We start from the raw sequence: 22,113 nt of genomic DNA on the forward strand, positions 1-22,113 counted from the left end.
GGCAACAAAATCCTGAACTTAATAGAAAATTTGACGTACAAGATCCAAGAAAAATATAAGGTACACATCGAAGACTAATTACAAGGCACTCAATAAGGACAGACTCTACTTTTTGTATCAGGAACTGTAAAATGGACACCTAAGATTGTTATTCACAATTGGGTATTGTGAAAGAAAGACTGGGGTAGACCTGAGTATGATGTGATTTTAAAAAGTAAAAAGGTAAAAAGAATAGTTATCTTATCCAAATGAGGTGTGAGAGAAAGAAGTGACACAGAGGAATCAGATGGGTTAGGAGGGCTGGTAGTACTGGAACTCTACTCTCATTGGGAGTGGGTTAAAGAGGGAACAATACCTATATATCTAGAAGGGTATAAAAGTCTTCTAAATTCAGAAAGAAATAAAAAGGCTTAGGGGAGAGAGGAGGAGGGGATAAGGGAGGGATTTTTAGAGGGAACCCTACAAACATCAGATCTAGGTTAAAGAAAGAACAATATGTACATTTAGAAGGGAATAAAAGTGTTCTAAATTTATAAAGCAATAAGAGGGTGAGGGAATAGGATGGGGGGCATAGAAGGCTGTCTAGATTAATGGGAATGGAATAAAAAGGGAATAATAAATATATTTGGAGAGCTATAAAAGTCTTCTAAATTCAGATAGAAATGAAAGGTTAACGGGAAAGGGTAGGGAGGAGAGGATAAAGAAAAGATCCTTGGTGGGGGGGCGGGTAGGTTAAGTAGTAGGAGGGCAAGGTAGTGGGTAGAAGCAAAGTAGAGGAATCAGGAGGGATAGGAAAGAAGAGATGCACACAAACATAAAATAAAGATCAGGAGTAGAATTTATTAGGAAAAAAACAGGAGTAGCAATCATGATCTCAGACAAAGTTAAAGGCAAAATAGATTTAAACAAAAGAGAAAAATAGGGAAACTACACTATATGTCAGCCATATCAATCAATATGTTTTAGACTATTTAAAATAACTGGACAGTATAAGGTTGGAATATTGCTGCGGCATAGGAAATGATGAGTTGGTAGACTTGGAAAAATATGGAAAGATTTGGACTTAAAAGGAAGAGGTTATCCACCCTCAGAGAAGCAGAGGACAAACAAGTATAATATGGTCTTTCATAGATACATATGAATATATGTCTATATATGAGTATGATTATAGATATTTAAGTATAGATATGTGTAAGTGTATGTATGTGCATATGCAAACATATATATGTGCATCTATGCATACATACATACATACATATATACACATCTCTCCCTATATGTATGTATCTACCTTCTTGGGGGGGAGGGAGGGGGAAAAAGAGCAAAGTAAAAAGTACACAGCAGAGAATAAAAGAAAATTTACAAGGAAGCAAAGAAAAGGTGGACAGCTTTGAACACAATGTGTAGTATTCATTATATAGGCTTTCTTTTTTTTCATAGGCTTTCTTGAAATAGAAATTCATTGCTGTATATTTTGAATCCTCTCTTACATTCTGCTGTCCACATGGCAATGCTTTTTTTTCCCTTTCTTATTTTGTATTTAAGTTTTAAATAAATTAATTTTTAAAAATATAAATGAAAATTGTTTGAGCATATTCAAACCACAGGACAAAATGAAAGTAGAAACAGTATGTTGAACACTTACGGAAGGAAACCCTAATAGGAGAAATCATAGCCAAAATCTAGAGCTTCCATGTCAAAGGAAAAAAAACAACATTGCAAGGAGCCATAATAAGAGAATCCCACTGTTGAGCAACCACAATGAGGATTATACAGGATCTGGCAGTTTCCCGATATTGCAAAAGGAGAAAGGTACAGTCTTATGACTAAGGATAACTTAACCTGCAAAGCTGAATATAATCCTACCATGAAAAAAAGTGGAACTTTAATAGAATTGAAGATTTTCAAACATTACTGGGAAAAAGGCCAGAATTGAATAGGAATTGTGAAATCCAAATACAAGACTCAAGGAAAACCTAGAAGTGGAATTTCCTTTGAGCAGTTGGGAGGAACTGTATAATGATGTCTTCAGAGGGTAGAGGGGAATTACCTAAGAACAACTGAGGTGCTGGAGGTGAGGGGCATTTGTTCTATTTTGAGGATTTTAAGAGAGAAGAAAGAAAGGGGGATAAAAGGAATATCATAGTGTCGACAGGAACAAAGGGAGAAGCTTTCTATACTTCATAAATGGGGTAAGAAGAGACATGAAGGATGGAGCAGGAGGAACAGCATCAGGTGAATCTTATTCTCGTCTGAAACAGACAACGGAAGGTGGAATGCGCACGTACATTTACCTGCACACAAAACGTCAGGTGAAGCATTACAGCAAACTCAACAGGAGAACAGGTGACATGGTGGCCAGGGGAGGGGCGTGGATTAAGAAGGAGCTAGGATGATAGTGCATGAGAGGGGAAGAGTCCAAAGCGAGACAAACTCACCTGTCCTGAAGGGGATAAGAAAGGACAGAAGAAGAAACAAGAGAACTAGGATTTAAAGATGTTGCCCATCAGCTGGGGAACGACTGAACAACCTGCAGCACGTGAATGAAATGAAGGACTATTTTGCCACAGAAGCGATGAGAGGCCATTTTGGAGAATCCTGCCAAGCATAAACTGATGCAGAGCGACGTGAGCAGAACCAGATCAGTGCACACAATTACGTCAGCGCTGCAAAGGAAAGTAACCCTGAAAGACTTTAGGGCTTCGATCCAAGCAATGACCCACCATGTCCCTAGACCTCAGCTCCTGGTTGGAGACTTGGTGCCAAGCCTGGGCTTTGTCCCCCTTAGACTCCTGGAAGAGGCGGCTCAACCCTGAGGTTCTCTCCCATCATTGGATTCTAAATCCACAGCTTGCATCTAGTCCAATCACCTCATTTTACACAGAAGAAAACAGACCCAGGGAGAAGTGACTTATCCAAAGACATACATGTAGGAATCACCAGGAACACAATCTGAAGCAGGGTCTGCTGATTTGGATGCTAATGTTTGCACAGATCCACATGGCCTGCCCCCTGTGCCGTGGTGGTGCTGTTCATGCTGCAGCCCCTGGATGCTGCTGCTGCTGCTGCTGAGAATCCTATCTTCTCTCTGTTCTTGCACGGAACCTTGGCCTGGCACAGAGAGCTGAGACTCATCTCATTCCCCTGTTTCTGCTTCTGTCTCTTGGGGGCTCTGACCTCAGCCTCACTTCCATCTCTTCCTTGCTGTCCCCTTCTTCTTGCTCTGTGGGCTTTGTGAACTGCCGAGACTCAAGCAGCCCTTACTGGACATGCGACATCGAATGGGCATCCGGTCTCCCAGAGCACCCTGGGTGTTCATGCCCCATGCAGTGACCCACTAGGACCTAGTTTTTTCTCTTGCTGAGGCTTGACAGTCCAGGGCCAAGATCTTGCTGGTTTCATGCTCTTTGCCAGAGACTACACTGGCTTTTATCCCTGCAGTGTGCCTCTGGTCTGAGCTCCCACAGGCTTCTGAATAGTAGAGTTTCCTTTGGGTTTCACTGTTCACTGCCTTATCTGGTGCCCCTTTACCTCTTTGCTAGGGAGTTTCTTGAGGGATCTAGGCTCAGCTGTAATCTTCTAGGTTTTTACTAGACATGAACTGGGACCATTATGCTAGTGACCTTCGTCTGGCATTCTTCCAACCTCTCAGTGGGCCAAGAATAGGTGACGGCAGAGAGAAAATTGTGCTTGTGTTTTTTCTGCCAATAACAATGACTTATACACTGGAAGCAGCAAAACCACAATGATTAACTAAGAGTTGGTCCCCCAGGTAAGGGAGGAACCAGGGAGAGAGCACCTGGATGAAGTCAAGTCACCTGATCCACATGAACTGATGACATCTGTGATTGCTGAATCATTGTCAGTGACATCTGGACCACCATGGAAAATGGGAGAGGTACCACGAGCTTGGAAAGGCTTTATAAATGTTTAATTTTCATGAAAGGGGGGAGAGAACAGAGCATGCACACCAGAGGCCAGTGAGCTTGACTGGGATTTTGGGGAGAACTAGAGGACAGATCATTAGAGGGATGGTTGGTGACAAGGAAGCAGCGATTCCAAAGAGCCACCATGGATGACTTCATTAAAAGTGGACGAGTTGATGAAGGGAACATTAGAGTTAACTTAGGTTTTAGCCAAACTTTGAATAAATTATCTCATGCCATTCTTAGAGAGAGAAAAAATAGACAATAATAAAATCATGTGGATTTAAAACTGGCTGAGTGGTTGGACTCAAGGAGGAGTTAATTGTTCAATGTCATTATGGCAGGAGATTTACAGTGGAGTACCTCAGTGAACTGTGCTTGGCCCTGAGCCAATTCACATCATGATCAATGACTTGGATAAAGGCAGAGATAAAAAAATACTCATCAAGTCTGAAGGGTGGGGGTTGGGGCCTGGCTGACAGTGTCTGTTAGTCAGGATTCCCAAGAGTCCTGACAGGTTGGCCAGTGCACTGGGCTGATCTAATAAGATGAGATCAAACAGGGATAGGGTTAAACATGCCACTTGGGCACAATCCTGCCCCCAACTCCTCCAGAATAAGATGAGGGAGTCATGGATAGGCATAAGGTGTTTTGAAAGGATATGGGAGTCTGAGCTGACCATATAAGTCAGCAGGGTGACTTGGTAGCCAAAAATTTAATGCAGTCTTGGGCTGCCATAGGGTGGTCAGAGCTTCAGTGCTAGGGAAACGATTGTCCACTGTGCACTTCCCAGGGCAGACCTCATCTAAATGACTGGGTCCATTTCTAGGCACAAAGGATTAGGAAGGACATTGATAGCCTGGAGGGTAACCTAGTCTTGAGTGCATGACATAAGAGAATTAATTGGAGGAGCTGGAAGTGTTTAAATTGGGGAAGAGAATACTCAGGGGACAAATGAGAACTGTCTTCGAGTATCTAAAGGGCTGTCCTGCAGAGGAGAGATTAGTTTGGCCCCAGACAGCAGAGCCAGGAGCAGGGGGAGTGGAGGGAGTGGTGCAAAGAGGCGGGTTGAGGCTTGATATCCTAACTATGAGAGCTGTCCCAAAAAGGAATGTGCTGCCTGTAGAGGTGGTGGGTTTCCTCCCCTGGAGCTCCCAAGCAGAAGCAGGATGGCCATCTGTCTGGTATCTTAGATCGGGGAGTCCTTTGTATAGGGATGAGACTAGAGGATGTTGGGGTCCCTCCCAACTCCAGATTCTGTAATTCTGTGAATGTCCTTAAATTGTGACCCTAAGAATTGAATGGTCCTCCAGTTGGAGTATGGCCAGGGCAGAGGCCATAAAGGCCATCATCTTCCCAGTTCTGGAAGCTGTGCCTCTTAATGCACCCATCTCATAGCTTCAGTTCTGCCTCGTGTCCACTCCACTGAAGAGACAGCAGCTTCCCGTCTTGTCTTGGCTTCATGCTTTTGACCCTATAGAACCACTGAGTATCCTGTCTGAGGAAGACTTCTGGCTCTCAACCCACTGGAGGGAAACACCACAGGGGTATGCTGGAGAGGCTAGACCCAGGGGCCCTTGGGTCTAGACCCTTGGACAGCAGGCTCTGAACCCACGAGGCAGCGAGTTGTAGCAAGCAGCAACCTAGGGGTGGAGCAAGGAAGTCCACCTCTGACACTAGCTGGGAGGCCCTTCACCTCTTGAAGTTTCCTCTTCTACAAAATGGGCTATTTATCCCTGTGCCCCCTCCCTCCCAGGGTTGTTAAAAGGTTCCGGTAGGCTATGGTGCTACATAAATGGCCCCGTTATCACTGACTAACTAGTGACTTTGCTTTAGGCAAAATGAATAAGGCAGAGAGAAGCTGGTTGGGGCAAGGAGAGGACCTCCTTGGGCCAGAGCCATAGAGCTTGCTAAAGTCATTACAAGACAGCCAAAGGGCAAAGGGAGGGGTCTTGGAGGTCACATAGCACGTGACTTCTTCTTCTAGAGACTAGGGATCAAGGCTCATGGATAATCTATGATGCACTTGGCAGCCAAAAGCAGAGGGCAGTACAGGCTAGGACCATGGACAAGAGTCTGGGACCCCGCAGAGAGAAGAGCAAGTTACTTCTGAGGGAAGGGATGGGCACTGAGGCTAAGGAACGAGGTGCTGGCTTGACCTTTTCACCTAAGACAGGGCCTAAAGCAGGAGAGGGCACAATGCTGATGGGTTCAAAAAGCAGCCAAACCAAATGGTGGCCAAATGTTAGTGGGGTCAGGATAGGGCTGTGCTTTATGAACTCACTGATATCGGTCTTCTTTTTGGAATCCCAGCCTCTACACACTGGAAGGGACCTCTGAGGCACCTGCTTTAGCCTGTGCCTGACCAAGCATTGTCTTGACAGCAGCTCGGTATGTGGTGATTCAGTGACCAAGCAACAGTCACCCTTTTGCTGGAAGATCTCCAAGTGTTGGAGAAGTATATCCTCTCAAGGTAGCCCGCTAACGAGGAAAAACAATATTGCTGACATGTTGGCTAAAGCCAGCTCTTTGCAGCTTTCCACATTGTATGGGTTCTTCCCATCAGGGCCAAATCAAACAGTCTATTCCCTTTCCCATCATTCCAAACACTTGAAGACAACTCTTAAGGGGCAGCTAGGTGGTGCAGTGAGTAGAGCACAGGCTCTGGAGTCAGGAGGACCTGAGTTCAAATCTGACCTCAGACACTTGACACACTAGCTGTGTGACCTTGGGCAAGTCACTTAATCCCAAATGCCCTGCCTTACCCCCTCTCAAAAAACAAAGAAAGAAGACAGCTCTCATGTCTTGTCTTTCTCTTCATCTTCCTCTCCCCAGGTTCAGAATCCTTCATTCTTTCAACAGATATGCATATGACCTGGATTCCAGGACCTTCCCCATTCTGGTTGCCTCCTCTGGACACCCTCCTTCTCATCAACATGCTTTCAAAACTGTGGTTCCCCATATGGATTGCCATAGTCTGGAAGAGATCTGACCAGGGTAGATTAGTGGGATGGCCATCTCCCTAGACTTGACAATAGGCCTAAGAGTTCCTTGACTGCCATATCACACTGTTGAGTCAAAGAGACTTTGTGGTCCCCTAAGGCCTTCAGATATTTTTCAGATGAATTAGGGTCTAGCCATGTCTTCCCTATCTTGTACTTATGAAATGGAATTTTTTGAACCAGTTACGCTTCATTATCTTCCTGGCTATGCTTCTGACTCTCTGGACTTCCATACTTTCCTCTGTACAAGAACCCTTAATCCCCATCCATCCCTCAAACTTTCCAGCTCCTTTTATAAGTTATCTTCCCCCATTAGAATGCAAGATCCTTGAAGGCAGACCTGTCAGACTTTTTGGCTTGCATTTGTCTCTCCAGTGCTTGGCACAGTGCCTGGCACCTTATAGGTGCCCTACCTACCTTCCTAATTTATACTTTTTCTCTATTAAATTTCAGTGTTCTAACTGATCATTTTGAGTACTGACTGCTTCTAGCTTGTTAGCTCTCCCTCTCAGGGTGGTGTCACCTTTTTCACTTTCTGTAAGTCATTGAGAAAATTATTAAATACCACTGGACCAAGCACAAAGCCCTGGGGCACCCCAGTGGAGACCTGCTGTCAAGATCACATGGAAGCTTCAATGACAATTGAAGGTGTGGTCATCTGGCCAGGTCTGAATCTGCCTAACTGTGCTGTCCCTCACCAACATGGTCAAATGTCTGCCTAGAATATCCCTAAATATCTCCAGCCACCCCTGACCTAATGGTTTAGGAATCTTGTCAAAAACAAAACAGGCTGGTGTGGTTTTTACCGCCTGAGGAGGCCATGTCAGCTCTTGGTAATCCTGACTTTTCCTGGGTTTGCAGTAAACATTCCTTTGGACAACATTGGATTTGTTTCTTATTGGCCAGGATCAAGGAGGGAAGCAATTGACTGCTGAAGGACTAGAGCTGTGCTACCAGAGAGTGGCCTCTCCAGTTTAGGCCTCTGGGCTGGCAGTTGTTGGGATGGACAACAAGTTGGCAAGTGAAGGGGCTGAGGGAGGGAGGACCTCACAGGCCAAGGAGGGAGAGAGAAGTCCCAGACCTTTCCAGCAGCTCCCCGCCCCCACCTCAGCCTGGCCCCCGGACTCACTCTTCCGACAAGAGGTCCTGTAAGAGTTTATTTCGGTCTCGGAAGCAGCCTAGAGAGTGCATGCTGTCCAACACATCAGGGTCGATATCCTCCAGGGACGGAAGGGATCGGATCTGCACCTTTCGGGGGATGGGCTGCTCTGGCTCCGGCTCATTCTTGCCTCCTCTGTGGACAGACAGTGAAATCTACTCACCAAGGGCTTTCTACCACTTGGATTTCTCCCTCCCACAGAGTCAGCTGGGGAAAGGACAGGGAGGTGGGGAGAGGGGCCCTGACCTCTGAGGTGACTGCCTTCAAAGGCTTTCCAGCCTTGGGCAAATTTTGCTTTTGGTAGCTGTGCTAGGATGGTGGATGTGAACCTAGGCAGGAGTGTCCTGGGCTCAGACTCAGGCCCTCCCCCATCCATGGGCACCCTGAAATCCTGGTCCCTAAAGTCAGCCAGCCTGACTAGGTACTTCCTTCCTTTCCTGCCTCCCTCCCACTCCCACAATGTCCCAGGGCTTGCCACAGACACTGTCCCACCCCAGGGGCTCAGCCCCAGGGTGGGAGGTGGGAGGAGGTCAGGCTGGCTGGGCTGGAAAGCCAGCCCATGCCACTGCAGCCCAGGGGAGAGCCCCAAGGCTCCTTTTCCCAGGGCCCTCAGGGCCCAGTTCCTTGGCCAGGCTCCTTGGGAGACTGACACTTGCCCCAGCTGGACAGGTCCCTGCTCTCCTCCCGCTCTTGCTAGCACACACATCCTCCAGGCCACAGCCACAGTCAAGGAAGGAGATTAGTGGGGTTTTGAAGCTACTTACATATACCATATGTGTTTCTGAATGTGTTCTAGCTACAAGGAAAGAAAACAGGGAGTTAGTATGGCAGGAGAAGTGGGGCTAGGTGGGGGCAGGAGGGAGGCTGCAGGTGGGCTGAGGCCCTCACTGTGCTAACGGGAAGAGGGCAGAGCATGGCCACAGGCGTCAGAGCTGGACAGGCTCTGAGAGACCTAGTCTAGCCTTTCACTGGAAAGAGGAGAAAGCTGAGACCCAGAGTGGGAAGCAAGAGCAGGGATGAGTCTGTTCAGGGTGAGGCCAAATCCCCCAACCTGGATGGTCAGAGGCCCTTGGGCCTTCCTTCAAGATGCTACCCCTGGGAACAAGACCTGAGCCCAGAAGGGCCTGGTGGCCCAGGGAACTGAGGGGAGCAGAGGAACCTCCTTCCTGGCCCCATCCTTGAGACTCAAATACCGTCTCCTCACTGAGAGAAGGAAGGGAGGGGCCAGCTGCAGGAGCATAGGGGTGGGGTCCACTGTGACTCCTGAAGGGAACAAAAGGAAACTGACAACCGGACAGAGTCAAAGGCTGACTTCTGAACTACTGTCCTTGTGGGTGCCCGAGGACCTGGGGTCTGGGCTTTGGTCCTCTGGGAAACCTCAGCCTGGGCCCAAGGTTGAGGTCACACCAAGAAACTGAGAGAATTAAGCAATGTAATGCATGCTGCTTGAGAGCAGGGATGATCTCAGTCTTTATTTTGGTACCCCCAGCCCTTAGGCACACAGTGCCAGGCACACAGGAGGAGCTTAATTAATGCTCATTGATGGAGGGATAGATGGATGAATGGGTGGATGGATGATGGATGGATTGATGAGTAGATGGATGGATGGATGGATGAATGGATGGATGGGTGGGTAAATGGATGGATGGATGGATGGATGGATGGATGGGTGGGAGGATGGATGGAAATAGATGGAAAGACAGGCAGATGGATGGATGTACGGACAGACAGATGGCTGGCTGGCTGGATATATGGTTGGATGGATGGATGGACAGACAGATGGATGGATGGACAGATGGACAGACGGATGGACAGATGGACAGATGGTTAGATGGATGGAGGGAGGAATGGACGGATGGATGGATGGAGGGAGGAATGGACGGATGAATGGATGGGTGGGTGGATGGATGGATGGATGGGTGGGAGGATGGATGGATGGATGGGTGGGTGGATGGATGGCTGGAAGGATGGATGGATGGATGGAAGGAAGATGAATAGATGGATTGAGAGCTCCATGCATAAGCAGGAGGCCCATTTTATTGGTCCTGGGATGCAAAGTAACTGTCTCCTCCATTTCCCTCACCATTCCATATTGGGACTAAGGGGAACTGACCAGAGAATGTGTGGTGGTCAAAGGGCCCCATCACTAGGCTTCACTGCCATGAAGGGGCCTTGCTGACTCTGAAGGAGGGACAGGAAGGGTGCTGCATTCCCAGCCTGACCCCCAGTCATAGAACAAACCCAAGGCTGGCTGTGTGGGATTGACTGCAGCCTGAGATGCAGAGAGTGATGCATCCCTGCTCAGTAGACCCTGTGGATCACAGTGGGATGGGGGGAGGTCCAAGAAAGACACCTCCCTAATCCCCACCCCTGAGACCAGCACTGGCCCTAGCCTCCTAGGTGAGACATTCTCTGAGCCTGAGCCCTAGAAACCCACAAGGAGCTAGAGGAGGCACCTTGGAGGCTTAAGCTGAACTAGGCTAGCTGGGATGCACCTATACTTGGTGGCTGCCTTCTGGGGTTCTTGGGGAGGGTTTCAGGAGCTGTCTTTCTGATTCCTTCCCTCTTCATCCCCCAGGGAGTGAGGTCAGCAGATAGAAAGACCGTGCTCAGGGCAGTGACAACCTCTCAAGTGGGTTAAAAGATAGAGTAGGGCAGAGAGAAAGGAGCAGCTACAGGAAGAAAACAGGCCCAGGGGCAGCAACCTCAGAGCAGAAAAGGTGACTCCCATCAAAGCCTCCTCTGATGTGGACTCTGAGGGACAGAAGAAAGTCCCCCAAGGTCTCAGAGAGTGTTTGCTCTGATCCTGAGGGGACAGAGCGGACCCATGGAAGCAGAAAGAGGTTCTTCCTGGGCAGATCAGTCCATGTGACCTCCAGAGCTGAGCCAGTGGCAGTCCCAGGGGGACCACAAGGCACACTGGAGGACCAATGGGTGACTCAGGCTGGAGTCCTCAGTGCCCACACCTGCCTGTCTCTAGCACAAAAGGTAGTGATGCCCCAAGGGGCTATTGGGAGGAAGAAGGCAGCAAGGGAAGAAAAGGGGGTGAGAGTGTGGCCTTCCAGGGGAGGATGTTCTAGGCCTCTGCCCTACCCATTGGGGGTGCTTTGAGGAGGCTCAAGGTACTAGAGGAGATGTGAATGCTGAGGCAGGCATATTGGCACCATTCTTCCTTCACCACAGGTCACTCCCTTCCCCCTGGGCACCTGTGCGCGCGTGCACACACACACACACACACACACACATACACACACACACATACACACACACACTCGAGCATGCATACACAGGCATGCGTATTTACACATACATGTGCAATCATGTACATGTATGCACATGCTATACACACAGGCATAGGCACACATAGAAAGCACCTGTGTAGACACAAGTGTGTATACATAGATGTGCTCTCTTATACACACACATCTAATATGTGTGTACGCACACAGAGACTCAGGGTGCAGGTTTGTACACCCATGTACACCCATGTGCACACATACAGAGCAACTCAGTCCTTGCTTCACCATTAGTGGCTGGGAAGGAAGGGGAAGGGAATGGCATGGGCTGGGTGGGGTGCCCCAGGTCCCTGGGTCTCGCCTTCTCACCGTCAGCCTCTTGGAGGCATCAACTTCAATCATGCCTCGAAGCAGGTTCTGACAGTCGGGTGGGATGAAGTGTGGCATGTGGAACACCCCTCGCTTCACCTTCTCCAGGAGCTGCCGAAGGTTGTCATCATCAAAAGGCAGAGCCCCCTGCATAGCCAGGACAGTGGGGAGGTGAGGAGAGGAGGAAGGGAAAGGCCATGTGGAGGGGGGAGAGGAGGAAGGAGAAGGCCACGTGGAGGGGGGAGAGGGGGAAGGAAAAGGCCATGTGGAGGGGGGAGAGGGGAGGAGAAAGGAAAAGGCCATGTGGAGTGGGGAGAGGAGGAAGGGAAAGACCATTGAAGGGGGCAGAGGAGGAAGGAAAACACCATGTGCAGGGGGGAGAGGAGGAAGGGAAAGACCATTGAAGGGGGCAGAGGAGGAAGGAAAAGGCCATGTGGAAGGGGGAGAGGGGAGGAGAAAGGAAAAGGCTGTGTGAAGAGGACCTTCTGGGGGCAATGGTGTAGCCTCCCCCACAAGAGACTCTTCCTCTCCCACTCTTGCTAGCCACGGATGAATGGGTATGCTGGGGAGAAGAGCCCATGTGTGCAAGACTCATATGGAAGTCCACACCTGCATGCCTCTCCTTGCCTGGCTGGCTTATCAGGTCTGCTAGAAAGGGAGAGGAGGGAGGGAGGGGTCTGGTGTCTTGGCTGAGGAGGGCGAGCTCTCCCAGGAGGGGGTAAGAGGGACTGGGAAGGGTCAGGAGGAGCCAGCAGGGGCCAAGAGATCCAATTGGGCTCTGGGTTGGGTCAGACAAGCTGTAATGGACTACTTTGCCAGTAGACCCTTGGGGCTAGCTTGGAACTAATAGGCAGCAGCACCATGGACAGCTCCAACCACCAAGCTACTTCCCTGGAGCTGCCGGCCAGGCCTTGAGGATTCCTGCGGTCCCTTGGGGTGGGGGTTACCAAGCCTGGCATGTGGCCCAGGGGGTGAACGGGTACTTACCACCAACAAGGCAAACAGAATGACCCCACAGCTCCATACGTCTGCTTTCCTGCCATCGTATTTTTCACCCTGGGAGATAATGCAGAGCTAGTGTTCGAGGTTGGCCAACAGCTGGCATCTACTTGACCAAAGGGATGGTCCCAGACTTGATGGCTGCTGGCTAGGAGTGTGCTTGGCATTTTCCAAGGTAAGGCTGGCTAAGTCTAGAGGGTACCCCCAGGGAAGGCCATGCAGTGGGCCACCCCTCCCCTTAGGGCCAGAGAGTGGGGAACTGGGGTGCTCAAGGTGGGTGAGGAGAGGTCAGGCACACTTACCCGGATTACCTCGGGGCAGGCATAATGAGGTGACCTGGATGCAAAAGAGACAATGTTAGGTCACCAGGGACAGGCCCCATGCATTCTGGCTCTCCTCCCTTCCTGGGGATAGAGGAGTCCTCTCCAGGCTTTACTGTTCCTAGAGGCAGACCTTTACCACCCTAGCAGAACCCCCTGAAGCCATGCCAGGCCTGTCCTCAACCACTACTCCCCAAACACCAGGTCAGAGTTCTCCAGGGTAGAACCCTATGATTCCCAAGAGAAGGCAGGGCCAGGGGACATGATTTCCCCTTGCCTTCCAGGAGTAGGAGAAAAGACATGGGAAAAATGCAGAGACACCTCAGGAGTCCTTGCTGTAGGCAAATGAATGGACCCAGCTGAGGCTGGCATAGGTGGCTTCTGTTCTTTAATGGAGAGTCATGGGCACCTCTAGGCTGAAGCTATCACCTGCCTAGGGGACCAGGGTGGCAGAGGGCAGGGCAGGTGGCAAAGGGAGGGAGGCAGCCCCTCACCTGCAGCTAACAATTTCCTTTTAGCTAATGCCTTATTTTGCAAACCCTAGGAAGGAGCAGTCCTGGTACTGTCCACAGTTAGAGACAGGGAAACAAAGGCATCTCAGAGAGAGGAAGGAGTTTTGTTCAGGGGCAAACCCATGGTGAAGAACATGGGATCTGAAGGCAGAGCTTCTTACTCCTGCCCACTGCACAATACTTTCTAGGGGGCAGTCAGTCCTCCCCATGGTGCAGTCTGAGGGCCCAGGTGGCTCAGGGAAAGCCTCCTAAGATTCCTGCTTAAAAGCTACAGAAGAAGATGCAGTCCTGACTTTCAGGACCCCCAGCACTGAGAGGCAGACCCAGACCAGCCTTGTCTTTGAGGATTGCTCCCCAGACCCATCTAAGGGGGAGACAGAGTTGTGGCCTGGGAGAGTTCCGGCTTGTGGAAGAGCTGGCGCTTGTTTCCCCCACTACAAGGCCCTGGCAATCAAGAGCCCTGAGCACCTTCCCATCATGGAGGCCAAGGGCCCTACCCTCAGCTGGTTTTCAGGAGGCGAGGGTCCAAGGCTCAGGGTGGCTGAGGCAGCTGGGGCCTAGGAGAGACAGAGAAGGCTCAGGTCTCTCTCTTCTGCAGTGAGGCAGCAGCCACTGGCCATGTCTCTTGGAAAAGAAGGGCCAGGCCTACCCGTGACTACCGATGCAGTGCCTGAAGAAGAGTCTGAGCCCCCCACATATTAGGAGAGTGGAAAAATTCTTCCCTGACCCATGGTGGATATAGAGATGATTAGTTACAGTGTGTGTGTGTGTGTGTGTGTGTGTGCGCGCGCGCGCGCACGAGCGCACGCTTGCACACGTGTGTGTAAGGGCTTTTGAAACTTTCCCAGTTACAACTCTTGCCTGGAGTCCAGAAGACAGCTAGTTGCTCTGGCATGATGGTTGTAGATGAGGCTGGACACATGTCTATAGGATTTAGGGACCCAAGGAGGGTACCAGGGAGAGAAGGGACCAGGACCACTGGATCTCTGAGCTGGAAGGGGCCTCAGCCAAGACCTGAATTGAAATCCTCTCCATAACACCTCTGACCAGGGGTTGCCAACTGCCTCTTGGACATCTCAGAGTAAATGTCCCATAGACACTTTAAACTCAGCGTATCCACAAATGAACTCTTTGTTTCCCCCATCCCAATCCTTCTCTCTTGCTAATTTCCCCTTCACTGTTGAGGGCACCCCCATTCTCCCAGACCCCTAGGCTCCTCACCCCCACATCCAAGCTGGTTCCAAGGCCCATTGATCTCTCCTTTGATAGACTGTGAGCCTTTGAGAGTGGGAACTTTTTTTAAGACTAGTGCTTCATACTTGGTAAACACTTAGTAAATGCTTTATTCATTCATAACGTCTCTCGGATGTAGACACCTTTCTCTCCTTTGACCCTGCCCCCACACTGGTGCAGCCCCTCATCACCTCACACCTGGACCACTGCAGTAGCTGCTGGGGGAGGAGGGCAGGGTCTGCCTGCTTCAGCCTCTCCCTGCTCAGATGCATCCTCCATTTAGTCACTAAAGTGATTTCCCTAAAGCTCAGGTGTGATCAAGTCATTCCCTTCCCCCTACTCATTGCCTGACCTGTGTCAGAGCCTTCTGAGGTCCTGTTGGTCTGACCAGCCACAGTGGGACACACTGTACTCTGACCCCAGTATACTTGGTCCTCTTGGGGCATGGAGGACAACAACCACCCCTCAGGAAATGCTGGTCATTCCCAGTCGACTCCAGGAGCAAATATAGAACTTTCCCTTTGGGCTCCAAGGCCCTTCACAATGTCACCCTTCCTACTGTTCCGTTCCTTACTCCACCCTCCTTTCCCCCCGACAATGCTCTACTCTAGACTCTTTGCACTTCCTCTATCCCCTGACTCTAGACTGTCCTAGAGAAACTTGGCTGTTCCTCATGCCTAGAACTCTCGATCATCTTCCCTGCCCCATTAAACCTCACCTAAAATCCCACTTTCTAGAAGAAGCTTTTCCCATCTGCTGATTATTTCCTATTTTTCCTGTCTGGATTTTGTTTGAACATTAGTTGTTTGCTTGTTGTCTCTCCCATTAGACTGTGAGCTCCTTGAAGGCAAGGACTGTGATTTTGTCCTTCATTGCATCCCCAGAGCTTATCACAGCATCTGGCATACAGTAGGTGATTGATAAATGCTTGTTGACTTGACTTATCTGAAGACCTCTCACAGAGGGGAAGACCAATGCTCCTGGAGAGCACCGATTGCTGGGAAGTTTTCCCCTACATTACGATCCTCAAGCTGCCTCCTTGCATGGTCCTAGCTCTGCCCTATGGGGCCAAGCAGAATAAATTGAATCCTCCTTGCCAGCACAGCCCAACAAATCCTGAGGGCAGCCATCACCACCTCTCCCCATCCCCCATGTTGCCTCTTCTCCAGGCTAAACATCACAAGTACTTGGAGACCTTCCCTATCTTGGTGGACTTTGTGCTCTCTAGTCAATCAATGTCTTTTGTTGATCATGGTGCCAGAATTGAATACAACACCCCCAATGTTGTCTGAGCAGAGTAAAGACCAGCAGGATGACCAAGCCCCCAGTTCTGGGCCTTCTACCTCTCTGGGTGCAGCCTGAGGCTGCAATCATTCTCTTGGTCTCCATGTTACATTGGGAACTCATAGCCAGCTTCCAGGTCACCAAGACCTCCAGATCCCTTTCACACAAATTGCTCTCTAGGGATGCTTCCTCTGTCTCATTCATATGTCAGAGGCTGACTTTCTGAATCCAAGAGGTGGCCTTCACATTTGTGCCTATTCAGTCTAATCCTCTTAGACCAGTGATCTCACCTCTCCAGGTGTTTTTGAACCCTGTCTTGAGTTAGCAATCCCTCCCTGCTTGTCATCACCTGTAAATTTGGTGAGAACACAACACTAGCCTTTATCCAAGTCACAAATAAAAATGCTAAAGCCCACAGGGCCAAGCTCAAATCCCTGGGTCACTTTCTTGCAGACCTTGTCTTAAACAGAGTCAGCTGCTAAACTATCCCAGAGTCTTTCTGCTCATGGTCTGCTCCATCTGGCTCTGCCTGAGAATCGAACACAGTCCCTTACTGCTAGGTCTGCTGACATCTAGGTGAAGCCTAGTGGCTGTAGCTACTCCCCATCTGCCCATCCACTAGTCTAGCCATCTTGTCCAAAAAAGGAAATGAGGCCAGGCTAGCCCAGCCTGTCCAGCTCGCTGTGGCGAGTCTTGCTTTCTTCTTGTATGATCTGTAGGATCTGTAGGATCCAAGGATTGTGGGTGTCAGGGATCAAAGTCAAGTTCATTTGCCCCCATTTCTTGTTCTGATGCCTTTGTGAGGAATGCCCAGGAGGGGAGTCTTCACCTCCCCATTAGAATCTTTGGCTTTTCAATGAGGAGAAGAATGCCTTAAAAGGCAGAATTAGCCAAATGGAAAAGGTCTAAAAGACCACTGAAGAAAATAATGCCTTAAAATTAGAATGGAGCAAGTGGAAGCTAGTGACTTTATGAGAAATCAAAAAATTATTAAACAGAACCAAAAGAATGAAAAAATGGAAGGCAATGTGAAATGTCTGATTGGAAAAACCACTGACCTGGAAAATAGATCCAGGAGAGATAATTTAAAAATTATTGGACTGCCTGAAAGCCATGATCAAAAAAAGAGCCTAGATATCATCTTTCAAGAAATTATCAAGGAAAAGTGCCCTGATATTCCAGAACCAGAGGGTAAAATGAAAATTGGAAGAATCCACTGATCACCTCTTGAAAAAGATCCCAAAAAGAAAACTCCAAGGAATATTGTAGTCAACTTACAGAGTTCACAGGTCAAGGAGAAAATATTGCAAGCAGCCAGAAAGAAACAATTTGAGTATTGTGGAAACATTGTCAGGATAACACAAGATCTAGCAGCTTCTACATTAAGGGCTTAGAATATGATATTCCAGAGGTCAAAGGAGCTAGGATTAAAACCAAGAATCACCTACCCAGCAAAACTGAGTATAACACTCAGGGCAAAATATGGATTTTCAACAAAATAGAGGACTTTCAAGCTTTCTTGATGAAAAGACCAGAGCTGAATAGAAAATTTGACTTTCAAATACAAGAATCAAGAGAAGCATGAAAAAAGGTAAACAGGAAAGAGAAATCATAAGGGACTTACTAAAGTTGAGCTGTTTTGCTTACATTCCTACATGTAAAGATAATATTGGTAACTCATGAAACCTTCTTCAGTATCAGAGTAGTTGAAGGGAATGTGTGTGTGTATATATATATATATGTATATATATATTTGTATATATATATATGTATATATAGACAAAGGGCACAGGGTGAGTTGAATATGAAGGGATGATATCTAAAAAAAATAAAATTAAGTGGTGAGAGAGGAATATATTGGGAGAAGGAGAAAAGGAGAGATAGAATGGGGTAAATCATGTCACATAAAAGTGTCAAGAAAAAGCTATTATAATGGAAGGGAAGAGGGGGCAGGTGAAAGAGAATGAGTGAAGCTTGCTCTCATCAGATTTGGTTTAAGGAGGGAATGACATACACACTTAATTGGGTATCTTACCCTACAGGAAAGTAGGGGGGAAGGGGATAAAAGAGGGGAGATGATAGAAGGGAGGGCAGATTGGGGGAGGAGGTAGTCAAAAGTAAACACTTTTGAAAAGGGACAGAGTCAAGGGAGAAAAGTGAATAAAAGGGGACAGGTTAGGATGGAGGGAAATATACTTAGTCTTTTGCAACATGACTATTATGGAAGTGTTTTGCATAGCAAAACATGTATAACCTATAAGGGACAGAATTTGGAACTCAAAGTTCTAAAAACAAGTGTTAAAAATTTTTGTTTTTATGTGCAACTGTGCAATAAGATATACAGGCAATGGGGTATAGAAATCTATCTGGACATACAAGCAAGTAAGGGGGAAGGGGATGAGGGGGGAGTGGAGTGATAGAAGGAATAGCAGACTGGGGAAAGGGGCAATCAGAATATATGCCATATTGGGGTGGGAGGAGCGTAGAGCTAGGGAGAAAATTTATAACCCAAAACCTTGTGGAAATGAATGCTGAAAACTAAAAATAAATTTAAAAAATAGAATCTTTGGCTTTTGTAAAGCTAAAGTTTTATGTGTTTCCTTTTTCAGCTCCCCCAGTAACTTTGTAGCTCTTGTATATGTACAGCTATCTCTTGCACAGCACAGGGGTTTGGGCACAGGCCCCCCATGATCTGGAAGATCTGTATAAAATTGTTTGGTCCTTCCTTCATACCAGAGAAGAAGCAGTCTGAATTATTATGGCATAAAGAAAATAAACTCTCTTGATATTACACAATACTATGTATCTATTTTATGCACTTCTGAGTTTCTAATTTTTTTTCTGTGTCATCTGTGGCTTCCGCAGAATCTCCTCTCCCAAATTTCCATTTAGTTTCTTATGCTGATCCCCCATATATGGAAACCACCATGGGGAAAGTCACACTGTGGAAGAGAGGGCTGGACCTATGCATGTCCAGGTTGCCTCCCCAATAGAAGGCAAGCTTTGTGAGGGCAGGGGTCATTGTCTTTGGGTGCCCATTGCTTAGCACAGTGCCTGGCATGCAGTAGGTGCTTAATAAATGCTTAATGATTGCCTGATTAGCCTAGAGTCTGCAGAAGTCATTCTGCCCTCTCTCTGAGAACCAGGATATCGATGGAAAGGAAGATGGCCGACCCTGCTTTCAGTCTGGTCCTTTTCTCTTGCGTCGCCCTCTCCCCACCCCTCACACATGCTGCACCAAAGTCTGGAATCCTGCAAGGGCCAGGCCCTCTCCTTTGCAGCTATATTCAGTCCCGATGAAGTGTAACTGGGGGCTGCAGTGCCTAGAACTGGCCAGGAGATGGCACCAAGACCTAGCAGACCAGAGCCTGAAGCTGCCTTGATGGGCACGGGCACGGGCAGACTCCTGGGTAGGACGTCCCGGTTGGGCTCGGCCCCCCGGACCACCCTCCCTCGAGGGAGCCAGAAGCCCTGGCGAGGGTCTGGGGACCCATATCACTCACCCGCAGCTGGTCTCTAATAAGCTGTCCCCAACCTGCAGTGATGCCATCCCGAAGTCTGCGATTCGGATGTTGTTCCTCTCGTCCAGCAGAAGGTTTTCGGGTTTCAAGTCCCTGTGGCTGAGGAGAGGGAGAGCGGATGGTCTCCCAGGTCCAGGCGAGGGGACTTTGGGAGGCTCACCCCAGCCCAGAGCCCTGCGAGGGAGACTAAGGCAAAGGAGGCTGGCTTGGTCTGAGCCTGGGGCTGGGCTGAAGAAGGCAAGCCAGGATCCTACAAGATGGAAGGAGGAGGCCTTCCTTCCATCTCCAACCACTCCTTTTACAGACAAGGAAACTGAGGCACAGAGAAGTGAAGGGATTTGCCAAGGATCACACAGCTAGTACGCATTCTAGGTAGGATTTGAACCCAGGTCTTCTGGCCTCTGAGGGCAGTACTCTCCACTGGAACACGTATGAGCAAGGAGAAGGATGAGGGCTGAGGAGAGGAAGGGAAGGGGAACAGAGCCCTGGGGCTGGGAAGGCACCTGGGAGTTATCTCAGGTCCTTTGTATGGGCTGAAGCCAGGTTCTGGTGGGGGGGAGCAGGGGAGAAGGCCCCCTGTGTAGGTGACCCAGCACCTTGGGCTGTGCAGAAAAGCCTTCCTGGCCTCCTCTCCCAGAATCTGAGCACCAGGCAGACGGGAGGATGCACGAGACAGCCAAGGAAGCTGCGTGGTCCAGCCAGGAGGCAGCTCATTTCCCCAGGTCCTGGGCACTCTGCAGAGCAGGGCAGGGGAAGCCTGGGGCCTTGAGCCTGGGGCCAGGAGGAGTGCCCAGGACCCCAGAGACTTTGTGGATCAGGACAGGCTGCTCCCCTCCTCCACCCACCCCCATTGCCATCTTCAATCTCAGTGAGGGCTGATAGCTGCTGCCCCAAGCTCTATAGGGTTGGCAGAGTCTGAGTTTAGCTCTATTGTCCCAGACACCTGCTTCCTGAGAGTGGTGGCTTTATCTGATGCCTGCCCCCTATCCCAGAACCCCCCAGGGCCCACTACCCACCATACAGAGACACAGAAGAACACACGCAGTTGGGGACCAATGGCAACCCAGACTGGTGATGTCACGGCCAGCCAATCAGAAGTCTCCTGGCTGGCCAGAGGCTGCCTCTTTCTTCTTAGAGCAGCCACATCCTCTCTGACTGAGGGGAGTGGGAGTCTGGGGGGCTCCCCTACCATCCCTGACAAGAAGCATTCTACGTCCTCTTCTCAGGACAGGTCCTTGTCGTCCTGGGAAAGGCTAAACCAGCCAGTCCTACTTATTATCCATTGGCTGACCTGCTCCCGATGACTGCAGCCCCTATTCCCAATTGTCAATTGTTGATGGAGATTGTCCTCCAAACAAACCAGGCTTGGGGGCAGTTTAGCTTATTCCAGCTCCCTGGACACAGGTCTGCCCCCAGCACCCTTTGGGTGAGTAAGAAGGGGATGGCCCTGTCCAGGTTGGGCTGCATAAGAGAATGGGGACAGTATGGCACAGTGTCACCAGAGACCCAATCTAGAAAGCTCTAGAAAGCATGGCAGAGCCTTCTCCAGTGGCCCAGGCTGGAAGCCTTGAGCTCCAGAAGTGGGCAGACCTTCTAGGGGAGAAGAAAATTGTAGACACCAATGGAAGCCATTATCCCCACATCCCTAGGCCTGAGGGGCCTGGGGCTGGGAGGGAAGCCCAAGAGGGCTGCCAGCCAATGAAAGCTAGAGAAGAGGCTGGGGGAAGCCTGCTTCCCATCTTGGAAGGAGGGGGATGACAGGGGCAGGGGCAGAGACAGACAGAAGTAGAGCTGGACAGAGACTGGAGAGACAGGGGGAGAACAGGAGCAGGACAGTATCCCTGGCACGCCATCCCCACCCCACTCACCATATTGAGTGGCTGTGGCAGAAGTCAAGAGCAGAGATGATCTGTCGGAAGAACTTGCGCGCTTCCTTGGGGGTCAGCCTCCCCTTCTTCACCAGATAGTCAAAGAGCTCACCACCCGATACATGTTCTAGCACCAAGTATCTTGTGGGAAAGGTGCAGGTCTGATTAGCCATCGCCCCCTCCCATGCTGCCCCTTCCCCTGGGCCCCCAGATGGCCCTTGGACTTGGTCTCCTTCCCTTCATCTCTTTTTCCACCAGGCTGCAAGACTTGGACTCACAAAGAGTGCCTGGGATGGGCACCTGCCCCCCCAACCTGCGCATCTGTGTGGTGTCAGCCAATCATTCAGTATCTGCTCCCATGGAGTTGGCAGGGGCAGGGCTCTGGGCTGTGGCCAGGGAGCTACCCTTCTCCTCCAGGAGGAAGCTCCCAAGGAGGGCAGCATCAGCCCTAGGTGGCAGGGATAGGGTCCTGGCCTGCCCCTCTTCAGCCCAAAGGGAGGGATAACCCCAGCAGGATCTGAAGTCATGCCCAAGCTCACTGCAGAGGGCCCTCAGACTCCCTCCCCTGGCTTCTGCTACCTGGGATTACCTGAGACCCTGGGCCAGAACCAGTCTCAAACTCAAGCCCTACTTGTCTGGAACTCTGAGAATCCTGCCCACATTTGGGCAGATGGGAGGCTTGAA

General features: G+C 49.5%; 1 protein-coding gene across 1 annotated transcript in view; it reads right to left on the reverse strand.

The window, feature by feature from the left end:
• The window catches only part of BRSK2 (BR serine/threonine kinase 2), a 65,039-nt gene extending 43,437 nt beyond the window's left edge, over nt 1-21,602 (reverse strand). Inside the window, exons 1-7 of the mRNA XM_036765328.1 lie at nt 21,430-21,602; nt 19,544-19,660; nt 12,994-13,027; nt 12,680-12,748; nt 11,693-11,839; nt 8,852-8,883; nt 8,058-8,222 (exon numbers count right to left, since the gene is read on the reverse strand). Of these exons, the coding sequence (XP_036621223.1) occupies nt 8,058-8,222; nt 8,852-8,883; nt 11,693-11,839; nt 12,680-12,748; nt 12,994-13,027; nt 19,544-19,660; nt 21,430-21,602 (737 nt within the window). The remainder of the gene's footprint in view (nt 1-8,057; nt 8,223-8,851; nt 8,884-11,692; nt 11,840-12,679; nt 12,749-12,993; nt 13,028-19,543; nt 19,661-21,429) is intronic.
• Between the last annotated feature and the right edge of the window lie 511 nt (nt 21,603-22,113).

This window comes from Trichosurus vulpecula, chromosome 6 (assembly GCF_011100635.1).
Source record: "Trichosurus vulpecula isolate mTriVul1 chromosome 6, mTriVul1.pri, whole genome shotgun sequence".
NCBI lineage: Eukaryota > Metazoa > Chordata > Mammalia > Diprotodontia > Phalangeridae > Trichosurus > Trichosurus vulpecula.